At 32.9% G+C, this 13495-nt stretch overlaps 1 protein-coding gene across 1 annotated transcript in view; it reads left to right on the plus strand.

Moving 5' to 3' along the window:
* Positions 1-13495, plus strand: part of LOC134706517 (BRCA1-associated RING domain protein 1-like) — a 46055-nt gene extending 32560 nt beyond the window's left edge. Inside the window, exons 5-11 of the mRNA XM_063565530.1 lie at positions 207-287; positions 1413-1585; positions 4339-4438; positions 6632-6761; positions 9605-9706; positions 11060-11181; positions 13108-13495. Coding sequence (XP_063421600.1) covers positions 207-287; positions 1413-1585; positions 4339-4438; positions 6632-6761; positions 9605-9706; positions 11060-11181; positions 13108-13437 — 1038 coding nt within the window. The 3' untranslated portion in view covers positions 13438-13495. The remainder of the gene's footprint in view (positions 1-206; positions 288-1412; positions 1586-4338; positions 4439-6631; positions 6762-9604; positions 9707-11059; positions 11182-13107) is intronic.

Below are 13495 nucleotides of genomic sequence, written 5' to 3' on the forward strand. Positions count from 1 at the left end.
TAGTGCAAAAACAGGAACATAAATAAGCCTTTTTCATACTGTATAGTTCATACGATCTGCATGAAAGTTGTGTTTTTTTTTTCTTTTTAAAAGTTGCTTTAACTGACCTGTAAAACAAACAAGTGATTGATAGAACTTCATATTCAATTGATTTAATTGTTTGTTTTGATCATGTTGATTATATGTAGCTTTACTTGGTGTTTCAGGGAGATATCAAAAGAATTGAAGAATTACTTAAAGCTGGAGCCTTACCCAATGCACGAGATAATGCAGGATGGACGCCCCTGGTTAGAAAATAGTCTTGTCATTAGTTGGTAACATAAACAATTCCCTGACCTACCATGAAAATGTAAATGTTAAGCACAACTGAAATTTTGTTTGTCGCTGAATAATTTGAAATGTTGTTCCTTTCTAATCATTTGCAGAAACAAACAAAAATATTTGGAACAAATAATTTGGGATTAGTATCCAAGAATTATTTAAATCAATAATTTTGTTCTGAAACACCAGAGTTTTATGCCTTGAATATTATAAAAATACTGCCCTTGGATGAATGTGTTAGCATTTATTAACACATGAGGTGAAAGTCACTCCAGACGAAATGGCGGGTGTTTTTAACCAAAGTTGTTAATCACCTAACACCTTCATCCAAGGGCAGTATGTTTATTATTTACTGATTTTATTATGATTCAAGTGTGCACTATGGACAATAAAAAAAATAAAGTCATAATTTAAGATACTTTTAACTGTAATATCTTTAATTTCAAGTACCGTACCATTATACTTGAGTGTTCTGTATACATGTAACATCACATCCTTGTTTAAAAACCATAATTTGAAGAAAAACAGACACCACTTATGGCAAAAAAAAAGGAAATGAAAAGTCTACAAACTCTGCACAGAAAACCTAAAGATTTTGAAACACCAACACCATAAAAAAAACAACAACATATGAACTGAACATGTAGTTTTTCATGTAGGCAATTCACAAGACCCTATTCTGAAGTCCCTAGAAAAAGGTATACATATAGAATAACCATACATTGTCTCGAAATATCAATGTTTTTTGTACGAGGCTTAGAAACAGGTAGAAAGCAAGGCTGTGCCAGGCATTTCTACCTGTTTCGAGCCGAGTACAGATAACCTATTGATATTTCGAAACAATGTATGGTTATTCTTTATATACTGCAACTCTTCTAAGTGTTCTGAATGAAATATTTAGGGAAAAACAATCATTTTTTAATTTGAAGCGGACGACGTAAAATTTCCGCAATCCTGTATGTTTTATTGACGTCATAAATAAAACTCTATGGAAACACAGTGACTGTGTATCACATATGAATATACAGTCAATGCAATTTGACTGCTCAAATAGGACAGCTGCAGTATATAACTAATTATTTTATTTTCAGCATGAAGCAGTGCATTACGGTCATACAGAAATAGCCAAGAGGCTGTTAGATCATGGGGCTATGATAAATGTTCCAGGGACAGAAAACGATACACCCCTTCACGATGCTTTACGACAAGGCCAGTTAGATTGTGTTAGACTACTGGTGTCGTATGGGGCATGTCTGACTAGTAGGTTAGTGATGATGTTTAATAACAGCATTTGTGCTATGAAATAAGCTTAAAATTTACATTTTTGTTAAAGTACTACAATTTTATTGTTGTGTAAGTCCATTCTTACAAGGCCTAAAATAAAATATTGTTTGTTTCTCCAATCCCGACCGACCCAGAAAAATCGCCGCGACCGGAATCATTTTATTGCCGATTTTGTGTAGATTTTTTTTTTATCAAAATTCATGTGGTGGTGCGGTGCTCCTATGAAATGGAAAAGTCAAATACATAAGAAATAAGAAGGAGACGCTGTTCTTCAAAAAGCCTTTGTAATCGGCACTGTTGAAAACGCCTTGGTGACGCGACTTGTCTTTCTTCTTCCACGTGGTCTTTACGATATTCAGAACAATATTCTCTAGATTGTTCATACATTTACATGGACGCCGTTCAATCAGTTTTTATTGCCGTTTATTTGGCTGGAAACTTTAGAAAGACTTGGTAACAAATGTGTTGCGCAGATTTTGAAGAAGGAAATATTTGAAGACATGTGAAGACGATATCGCCGATTTAAAATTGACTGAAGAGGAGGAGGATGCTCTTGACAAAAAACAAACACATCCGTGTATCCAAAAGTGGTTCTACAGAAACTTTTTAGTCCACACTACGCCGTACGGTGATTACATGAAACTGGCACTAGACTTTAATAAAGACTCTTTGTTTAAGTAAATTATACATGTTTCTCGTTCTTCGTTTTTCTTATATAGATTAGACTGTGGGTTTTCCCCTTTGAATGGTTTTACACTTGCAATTTTGGGGACCTTTCTACGAGCCTTTATACAGTTATAGCTTGTTTAGTGTGAGACAAGGTTCCGTGTTGAAGGCCGTACCTTGACCTATAATTGTTTACCTTTATAAATTGTTATTTGGATAGAGAGTTGTCTCATTGGCACTCATACCACATCTTCCTATACCTATTTAAGTTTTTGAAATTTTGCATTAAAATTGACATTAATATTGATGGCACCTCTACAGAAAAAGAAGCCTCCTCTTCAAATGTTGGTAATACCTTTGACAAAATGATGGGAGCCAGTCAAGCTGTCAACAAACTTTTTAAGTGAAAAGAAGAAGCTATTAAAAAGTTAACAGGTATGCATAATAAGTGACCGTCCCAACATCTATTTCTTGCAAGCAAAGGTAGCCTTTTTAGGATAAGGAAAGTCTCCCCACCTTTGTTTGCATTCTTTTTCTTGCAAACTTTTTCAAACCCTTTACCTACATTCAATAATGATTTCCTTATGCCCTTACTAGTTTGACCCCAGGCCTGAAAGCAATTGATTTAAATTAATCATTTGGTCCCTAATAAAAGTAGATCACTCCACACTAGTCTTGTAAAAGCAGACAGCCCATACATACTTCTCTGGAAGAAGGCTGCCACAATGGTAACTGTTTGAGAATCCAGAGCATTCGAATAAGTGCTAACCGAGTATGACTACTGTTGTGGATCTGTTATCACACCTGAAGGTTTGCTTTCATAGTATTCCAAAAAAGATTTTCTTATAACTTTTTGTATATAATAAGTTAACATGGTCTTGCATAATATGATTTTGTGACCCAACCTTGAATGAAATTTCCACATTTAACATATTTGATATGCACTGAGTTATTCAGTGTTTGATATGGTTTCAATGTTCAAATCCTTCTTTCAGTGGAAAATTGCATACTTCAATGAACAGTATGAACTTCATTCTACTAGTACACTCTCTGACATTGAACTTGGACAGATTTCTGACAGATTATACTGCTTAATGTAATAAACAGAAGGCTCAGTATTTTAGACACTTTCTTCATTGAAAGTTCCCAATAGATATATACAAAGTACTCTAGAATATTATTTTTTATTTATAAAAGATCTCTGTTGTTCTTTATTTCAGGTGATGCTGTTGAAGGCGTGGTGAGTGTGCACCTACAGATAGACTGATACTCCTGTGGAATTTCCGTATTATGACTCTTCCGTGGCACAGCCCGATACATGTGCCTTCTGTGCAGCTGTGTCATTATTGGATAATTACCACCCAAAAGAGACCCAATTAAATAAACCATTTCAAATTATACATAGAGCTTTATTTAATAAATCTGACATGAAGAAACTGATAGCTTAATACACTCTAGAATTTATAATACTGCCCCATAATGATGGTTTGTAATTTCCTATTTACAAGTACCAAAAAAAACCATATTTACCAAAAAAATAAAATAATTTACCTACCTACCTACCCACACCTGACTTGATAGGGTCGGGTTTGGGGAAACAAACAATTATTTATTTTTGGCCCAAAGTAGTTACAATCAATAGTAAAAAGGAAAATAAATATCCATTGCTTATTTACAGGAATTATAAAATTTGTAATGGTAAACAAAATATGTATATGAATTTACTGACACTTCATTAACAACTGATAAAAAAGGTTCAATAGAATGTAGGGATTTTTTTATGCCCCATTTATGGGCATTATGTTTTCTGGCCTGTGACATGATCTTTTTAATTTTGATGCCGATTTTATCATTTAAAGATTTTACCCCATTTCCACTGAACATAGAAAATGATAGTGCGGATGGGGCATCCATGTACTATGACACACTCTTGTTTCACATTGGTTTACCTTGAAAAAAATTTGGGGGGGATATTGTTATTTTGTTGTGCTTTATCATTTAAAAATTTTCTTATTTGACCTATTTTCATATTTCCAATATTATTCTAAAAATATTCATTGTTTGTAGGAATATCCATGGTTTAACTCCAGAAGATTTTGCTGTCACAGAAGACATGAAAGCTGCATTGACCACAGATATCACAACTTCATCAAGCAAAACTACAGAGGTTAGATAGTTTATAGACCAAACATAGAAATGGATTATTTAAGTCCTAATATAAGAGATGTATCATTTATTTATTTACCTATATTTTGCCTACATTTTTATCTGTGACCACTGGTAAATAGTTGAGTATTATAAGGTGTCATGAGTTATCTCCCATAATTTTTTTTACCATAACTGATTTCAAGCAGCTTTTCTCATCACTTGGCGTCCGTCGTCGTTAACAATTTTTCAAACATCTTCTCCTCTGAAACTACTGAATGGATTTAAATGAAACTTAGCATGATTGTTCCTTAGTCTTAGATTATCCTATTTTTGATCCGTCAAAAAACATGACCGCCGTTACTTAAAATAGAACATAGGGGTCAAATGCAGTTTTTGGCTTATATCTCAAAAACGAAAGCATTTTAATAGAGCAAATCTGACATGGGGTAAAAATGTTCATTAGGGCAATATCTATCATCCCTGAAATTTTCAGATGAATCAAACAACCCATTATTGGGTTGCGGCCACTTAATTGGTAATTTTAAGGAAATTTTGCAGTTTTTGGTCATTATCTTGAATATTATTATAGATAAAGATAAACTGTAAACAGCAAAAATGATCAGCAAAGTAAGATCTACAAATAAGTGTATATGACCAAAATTGTCAATTGACCCCTTAAGGGGTTATTGTCCTTTAATGACAATTTTTCACAATTTGTTCATCATATATTTGCTAACTTTAAAAAATCTTCTCCTCTAAAACTACTCAACCAAATTCAACCAAACTTAAACTGAATGATCAGTAGGGTGTATAAAATAAAGTTTGTGCTTTATTTTTTATTTCGTCAAAAACATGGCCGTCATGGCTAAAAATAGAACACAGGGTAAAATGCAGTTTTTGGCTTATATCTCAAAAACTCCAGCATTTAGAGCAAATAAAACAAGACGTTAAAGTATTTATTAGGTCATGGCCTACCTGTCCTGAAATTTTCAGCCGAATTGGGTAACTGGTTTTTCAGGTATAATGCCCCTGAATTGATGATTTTAAAGAAATTTTGCAGTTTTTGGTTATTATCTTGAATATTATTATAGATACAGATAAACTGTTAATTGCAAAAATTTTAAGCAAGGTAAGATCTACAAATAAGTCAATTTGACCAAAATTGTCAATTGACCCCTTAAGGAGTTATTGCCCTTTAAAGACTTTTTTTCACAATTTGTTCATCATGTTGACTTACTTTATAAAATCTTCTCCTTTGAAACTGCTGTATCAATTTCATCCAAACTTAGGCTAAATGAGTTTCAGAGTATCTAGTATAAATTTTATATTTCATTTCCTTGTATGTCAAGAAACATAGCTCCTATGGCTAAAATAGAACATAAGAGAAAATGAATATTTTTTTGCTTTTGAAGAAAATAGGACAATTCAAAGAACATTTAAATAAATTGAAAAGCCAAAATAATCATTGATGAGAGATTTAACCAAAAAAATTAAGGTGAGCGATTCAGGCTCTTGAGAACCTCTTGTTTAACAAAATTGTAAATTAAAAAAAAAACAACTTAAAAGGTTTTCTTCCTATAACAAAGATCAAATGTAGATTTGGAAATTGAAGATAATCAAGCAATACAGTTATTTATAGAGTAGGATTGTAACAAGTCTTGAAATACAAGTTCAACTGAACAGAAATTGACCTACTGATAAAATAGTTTACTCTGACTTTAGGAAATTTCCCAAGTATCTGACCTTTTTAGTTATGTCAGAGATCTTACTGTTAAGTGAGGGCATTGAAATATTGACATGTTACATGTTGGAGATTTGTGTAGAGTTCATTACAGTGTTCTATACCCAGTATTTCTTTTAGCACCAAATAAAGATTGGAAATAGCATTATTTGTTAAAAATTGAAAACCTGCTTTTATAAAGGATACTCATAAAGCACTATGGATCCTTGATGCTATAATGCTCTCTTTATGTTTTGGGAAAAGTAGGGGGGAATCAGCACAGTAATAGATGCTTCACATTAAAACATCAAATAGGATCAAGTCTATTTCTTTGTTAATTTATCTGCAAAAAACATTTGAAATTGATGTTATATAAATCTTTGAACATATACCATACACTACAAAAACCTAGACAAGACAGTCTTTGTATTTGAGATACTAATTATTCAGATCTATTCATGTCTGTAACCAGAGCTACTAATTTATTTTCAGGTTGTAGATGTACTAGAATACCAGCAGCCATGTTTACTGCACACAGCTTTATCTAGAGAGCAGAAAATATTACTGCAGAAGTGTGCAACTGTTATACAGGGCAGAGTGGTAGAGGATTTCTGTCCTGAAGGTAAACACAGGTTTATGTGTCTTAGGCCAGACTTTTTTTATTATCTGTTTAACGAGATCCGCCGACTCCACATTGTCCGATTTCAGAATAAAAATAAAAGTAGTGCTTCCTACTTTTATTTTTATTTTTTCCGCCGACTGTAACGAAATCCTCAAAAAAAAAAAAAAAGTATGAGTTCGGGTCCGCGATTATTAATTTATCTCTTGTCGCATGGTCAAACAAAACGGTGACTTCCGGGAAGGGACCGTTTTTTTACATTAAACTTTAAGTCCGATCACTAGAGAGAAGTTCGTGTTCGCTCAAATTTGTTAAGTGTAATAGAGATGAGGCAATCGGGGTCATGTTGTCCAATGAGTTACCGGAAGATGTTGGCATCAGCCGCATTATAACCAACGAGGCAGATGTTGAACCTGACATGCCGGTCAACGTTTTGGAAGAGTTTGGGTTTATATTTTTCCTTTGAAGTAGTATCGTAGTATGCATATTAAAATAGTATCAAAGATATCAATTAAAATCAATAATGCTTTTTGAATTTTGTGTATGGATGGGACCAAATCATTTGAAAAACAACATTTTTTTTTATTCACGTTCACCCCCTTTCACTTTCGCACCCTACAGGAGGGGGAGGACAGGGGGTACCCTTCTCCCTTCTCCTACCCCATTTCTCATTTCTCCTACCCCTGTTCTCCTTTCTCCCATTAGAATAAAACATCTCCTTTTGATATTTTTTCTTGAAATATTAGATCATTTTTTAAAAGGAGAGATATTTTATTTTTTCTCCTTTCTTCAACTTTTTCTCCTTTCTCCCAGCCTTCCTCTCATTTCTCCTACCCCCTTCTCCTTTCTCTCACCCTCTTTCTCCTTTCTCCTACCCCCTTTCTCCCTGTCTCCCTTACCCCTGTCCTCCCCGTCCTACAGTACACGTTTGCACCCTACACCGGAATAAAACTTAGGAAACTCAAGCTGGTAGCCCAGACCAAATTATTCCTAGAAATGATGTTTGTATTTTGAACTAAATTTTATCAAAATTTTAGTAGCCCAGCTCACAATCTAGAGGTCTGTTTTTTTCCATTGTTCTTGTATTTTGATAAATTCTTAAAAAAAAAAAAAAAAAAAGGTCACTTAGATTGGTTTTATTTTTATTTTTAGTGTCGACTGGACCAATTTTGCACTTTTATTTTTTTTTTTATTTCGTCCCCTCGACCCTATTTTTTTACAAATTTTCTCGTTAAACAGATAATAAAAAAAGTCTGGCCTTAGACAGTATTTGTGTGTATTAAACTGTCCAAAGCCAGGGAATTTTTGATAGAATAAACGCTTTTCTGTAGCATTGACTTTACAAAATGTGACACATATATAAACGAGCAGAACATCACAATTTCAAACAAAAAACTTATTCTTCTTTTCATTCCTAATATCTGACATTTGGTTAAAGCATTTTTTGATTTTGGAAGAACTTTTAAAAGTTATCCAAATAAGTGATTATATTTTTTTTTAGAGAGAAAATATTCTGCAGTATATTTGAAATATTGGCGATTGTTTAGCTTTTTATAGTGTTGTGTCAAAGATAGAAAATTTAAATTTGATGCCTATGATGGCACTCCTGTCGATCTGTAATAAGATAATATAAGTAAGATCATTTTAAAGCAATGTCTTTGTGATAACTATATAATATTCCCTTCATGTCATGTTCCATGCACATTGTAACACGGGTAGGTACTATATTTGTCGATATTTTCTCTGAGCATTAACAACATATAAATATGGTCAGATATAATGCCTACCCTTTTTATACGCCCGGGACGGGACGTATTATGGTATACCTCTGTCCGTCCGTCTGTCTGTCCGTCGTCCACACTTCGGACAATAACTCAAAAACACTTTCACCAATTTCCATGAAACTTAAGTGAATTGTTTATATCTATTGACGTAAGCTCCCTTTCGGTTTTTTAAATTTTAGATTTTAAGTTTTGGATTTATGGGGCTTTATTCATAAGAAAAGGGGGATTTTTAACACTTCGGACAATAACTCAAAAAGGCTTTCACCAATGTCCATGAAACTTTGGTGAATTGTTTATATCTATTGATGTAACAAATAATACTTAATAAAATCTGATGAAAACATAAAATTTGAAAAATGTTTAGTTCAATTTAAAACGTTAAATTTCTTGTAAAAAATAGGTTCCATGAATGTCATACGTTTGTACTATAATAGTGCCAATTTTTTTGTGCATTTTTATTTATTATTTGGGGGGGTGGGGGGTATTTGACAGGGCTCACACTATTTCTAGTTGATCATATAAATTCATTAAAAGACAAGTTAAAAGAGCAACGGGCGTATCATGCACTAAAGCGCAGCCCTTTATTAAAATGAGCAAAGAGCATGACATGGAAGAAATTATTTTGATTCTAATACGACAAATACAGTATTTTGTAAGGTTAAGAGTACACAAATATCTTAAAAAGTTGACTGTTATGTTTCCTCCCTGTGGAGTCTGAACATTACATTTTATATCTGACAAGTTTAAAAACTAAAAGCAGGGTAAATAAATGCTGTTCGATAAACAATATATAACAAAAGTTGTAAGCTAAAATGAATATATTTGATTAAAGTAACATTGAATATAAACTGTAAGTTTGAGCATATTTGTCAAACATATTTTGTGCTAATTAGAACATGACTTTGTTTACAAAGCCTAATAAGGACGTCATATTAGATCACCCTTTAAAATGCTATAGGAGATGGGTGATTTGAGACAAATGTTTATGTGATAACATGATTTTGATGTCAGATAATTGATACCGAGTTCACTTTGATAACATGATTTTGTTGTATTTTTCAGTAACACATATAGTAACATCCTGTAATAAAGATGGAATGTGTGCCAGAACATTCAAATACATGCATGGTGTTGTTAATGGCAAATGGATTGTCAATTTTGAATGTATGTTTATTTATATTAGTTAAATCTCTGCTCTAAAACTAGGGTTTGATGTGTGACTGTGTCCTTTTTTCTTAGCCTATGTCTGTCCATCTCATTCTTTTTAGGAAATACAAACTTGATCTTCCTAAAATTTAAACCAGGCTTTGTGTTAACAATCAACTGTGTGATGCATTTTCAGATTCAACAAATATCAACTACTTGTTTTAAACAGAATACCCTCATTTTCTAACACAAAGAGATTTTTGTTTTATTTTGTTCCACAAATAAGAGCTTTCTTAAATTAGTTTAGATAACATTTCATTTTTTGGCCCCATTTAAGGGCAGTACATTTTCAGGTCTGTTCAATTGTTCGTCCGTCATTGCCGCTTCAGGTGAAAGTTTTTGGTTAAGGTAGTTTTTAATGAAGTTGAAGTCTTATCAACTGGAAACTTAGTACACATGTTCCCTATGATAAAATCTTTCTAATTTTAATGCCCAATTACAATTTTGACCCAATTTCCCAGTCCACTGAACATAGAACATGATAGTGTGAGTGGTGCATCTGTGTACTATGGACACATTCTATTTATTTTAATGAAGAATTGGACTCATTTATAGTATCTGTATTCATTTCATAGTGGTGAGATGTATCTCTATTTCAACAGTTTATTCAAACTGTCAAATACTGAGACTTTCAGTAAAAGTTATTTGTAAGATATTCAAACCTATAAAATTGAGAATGGAAATGGGGAATGTTTTAAAAAGACCAACAAGCCTACCCAAAGAGCAGACAACAGCTGAAGGCCACAAATGGGTCTTCAATGCATCGAGATACTCCCGTACTCACAGGTGTGCACTGGCGGAAAACAAAAATGGATACTAGTTCAGTAATAAACTCTGAAATATACACAATATACTAAAATCAAAAATCATACAAGACTAACAAAGGCCAGAGGCTGCTGACTTGGGACAGGCCCAAAATGTGACATGATTAACATGTTTTATGAGATATCAACCCAGAGGCGAGTTTAGGGCCCCCTTTTTGGGAAAAAATTTGGTTGCTTATATAGGGAATCACTGAAGCGTGACTGGAGCGGGGCCCCTCTTAGGTCAGTCAGTGGGCCCCCACTTTTGAAAATTCCTGGATCCGCCACTGCAACCCTCCCCTTATACCTCTAGCCAATGTAAAAACACACACACAACAATAGGCACAGTTTCATGTAGCATTTTTCTTCATTCTACTTGATCCTTGTGTATTTCCCAACAGACAATTTGATATATTTATTGTTTTAAGAAAAAAGTTGAATATGTTCATGATTTTTGATAGTAGAAAAGATTCCAGTTATATTATTCTGCTTTGTTTTTTTATTCTAGGGGTGAACATGTGTTTAGAATTTGGTGATAAAGTTTGTGAAGAAGCCTTTGAGATTCCTGGTTCAAGTCAGAACATTGAATCTCATGCAGCAGAGAAAGGCAGGATCAACAGGAAAAATCAGGTAACTAAGCTATCACACTTTTATATGGTAAACCTGTTATAAAGCTACTGTGTATTCTTTGTACAAAAAAAGAAAACAATGTCTTTTTCTACCACGCTTTTACCCTGCTTTAAAAAATAGGAGATATACTTCTCTGTGTTCATCAGTATGTTCGTCCTATGAATATTTTCATTTTATTCAAACTTGGATCAAATAGTAACTACATCTTACAGAAGTTAAAACCTATTCTTCCTGAAAAGAGATTAATAATGTTTGTGTCACCTACAATGAAAGCCACAAAATGTAGACTTGGATAGCAATGTTTAGTTTTTGGTGTTCTAGTCTTTTTCTTGGATACTATAAGCAATAGGTCAAAATGTTGTGTACATGGCATAATTTTATGGTGCCCAAGTTACTTTGTCGGGGGATTTATGAACTTTTCATTTCATGTTTTATTGTCAAAGTTCAGTTTTCAATGTTAGGTTTGTTTCTCATATATTTTAATAAATATATATTCTACCACTGCATCGAGTGTAATACAATATTTATTCACTGGAGACAGTTAAATATTCAAATTTAAAATGCAAGGCTTGCCTGAGCATTTTAAAATTTAACTGTTGAGAGTGGATAAATATCGTATTACACGAGATTTGGTGGTGGAATCTGTTTCTCTAATGATTTTCTAACATTATGCAGGCAAACTTATTCCTTCTTTTCGAATGATCTGCAAAAAGATGTGTTCTTTCTATGTGACGTCATCAGACATGGTCGCCTTTTTTCATGCCGTCACAATAGGAAATTCAGAAGAAATCAAGAAAATTTGACGTTATAATCGTATTTTAACCAATGAAGTACTGAGATCAAACAAACCACTCGTTGATTATTTTTTTTTATACCATGGGTGCAGAAAGGGATAAATTGATGAAGAATTAGAGAAGCATTAATACGTAACTGTCTTTGGTGTGCGGAATGTTTGTAAGGGATAAATTTCGTCTGACAAAGTTCATTTGTCCTGTATTTTCAATTAAATACATAAATCCTTGATAATGTTGATTTCATGTAATACTTGTTGTATAACCTTCTTAACTCAACCATGATCAGTAATGTTAGTGAAAAATATCAGCCTTAAGGATGTACTCAGATGAGGGTTTGTGAAATTCAACAAATCAAGAATTTATAATTGATACTAAAAGTCAAAAGAGCTTTGGTTAAGAATCAAAATAAGCCAAAAATATTGATAGGTCATGGACCTCCTTTTCGAGTATTTGATATTTAAAATATGGCGGGAAAAGGCTGACTCAGACTTTTACTTTCTATTTGCATTGGTATTATTTGGGTCTCAAATCAAAAAAAGAAAATCAACAATCTGCTATAATTTTGGTAAATGACCTTTTATGAGCTATTTAATCTTGTATGAAAAAATAAATTGGTGTTATAGGGCAAAACATTTTACCTAGTATTGTATGGAAAAACACCAAGGAGTCTGAATATTTGACACAAATGCCAAAACTTCACCTAAATACATCCTTAAACAAGAAAGATCAAGAAAAAAAAGTAATTTTTCAAGACATTTTGCTATGGTTTGTTTCTTTTAGGGGATTACATTTGTATCATGGAAATGAAATAATAAGAAGCATACATGCCCAAGATGAAATCTTAAATGAAACCACAAATATATTATGTAATTTTTTGGAAACCACTTAGCATAATGTATTATTTCTTTAAGGGGAAATAACAATGGTTGCCAGAGTTCAATAGAAATTGATACATGTTTAATGTTGTTTCATCATCAAATTATGTTAGATGTTGTTTGATTGCTTCAAATTAGGACTTAAACTTTCAGTATGCAAATATTTTTAATTAGCATTTTCTGGGACTAAAGTGGTTTTATAATTATTTAATAGAAAAGTTATAAAATTTAACAGATTATTTTCCTTGCTTTTTCAGCAACCAAAGTTATTTGATGGTTACCAGTTTTATTTCTGTGGAAATTTTGAATATCCAACTCCTCAAAAGGAAGACTTGATAGAACTGGTTAAATCTGGTGGCGGTCAGATTCTTACGAGAGAACCAAAGCTTGACCACATACCTAAAATACCAACTGTGCCTTATCATGCACCAAATAGTGGACCTTTATCAAAGTGCTATATTTTTGTTGTCCATGACAACAACTCACGTAATGAACTAATCAGAAAGGAGAAGATATGTTCTGTATCTGTGGCCTGGATATTGGACTGTATTGGATTGTTTCAGATAAAACAAAATGTAGAAATTTAAATCTTCTTCAACACAATGGCAGATTTTTGTTTTGCTTGTAATAAAATATTCCATCAAC

This window comes from Mytilus trossulus, chromosome 2 (assembly GCF_036588685.1).
Source record: "Mytilus trossulus isolate FHL-02 chromosome 2, PNRI_Mtr1.1.1.hap1, whole genome shotgun sequence".
Lineage (NCBI taxonomy): Eukaryota > Metazoa > Mollusca > Bivalvia > Mytilida > Mytilidae > Mytilus > Mytilus trossulus.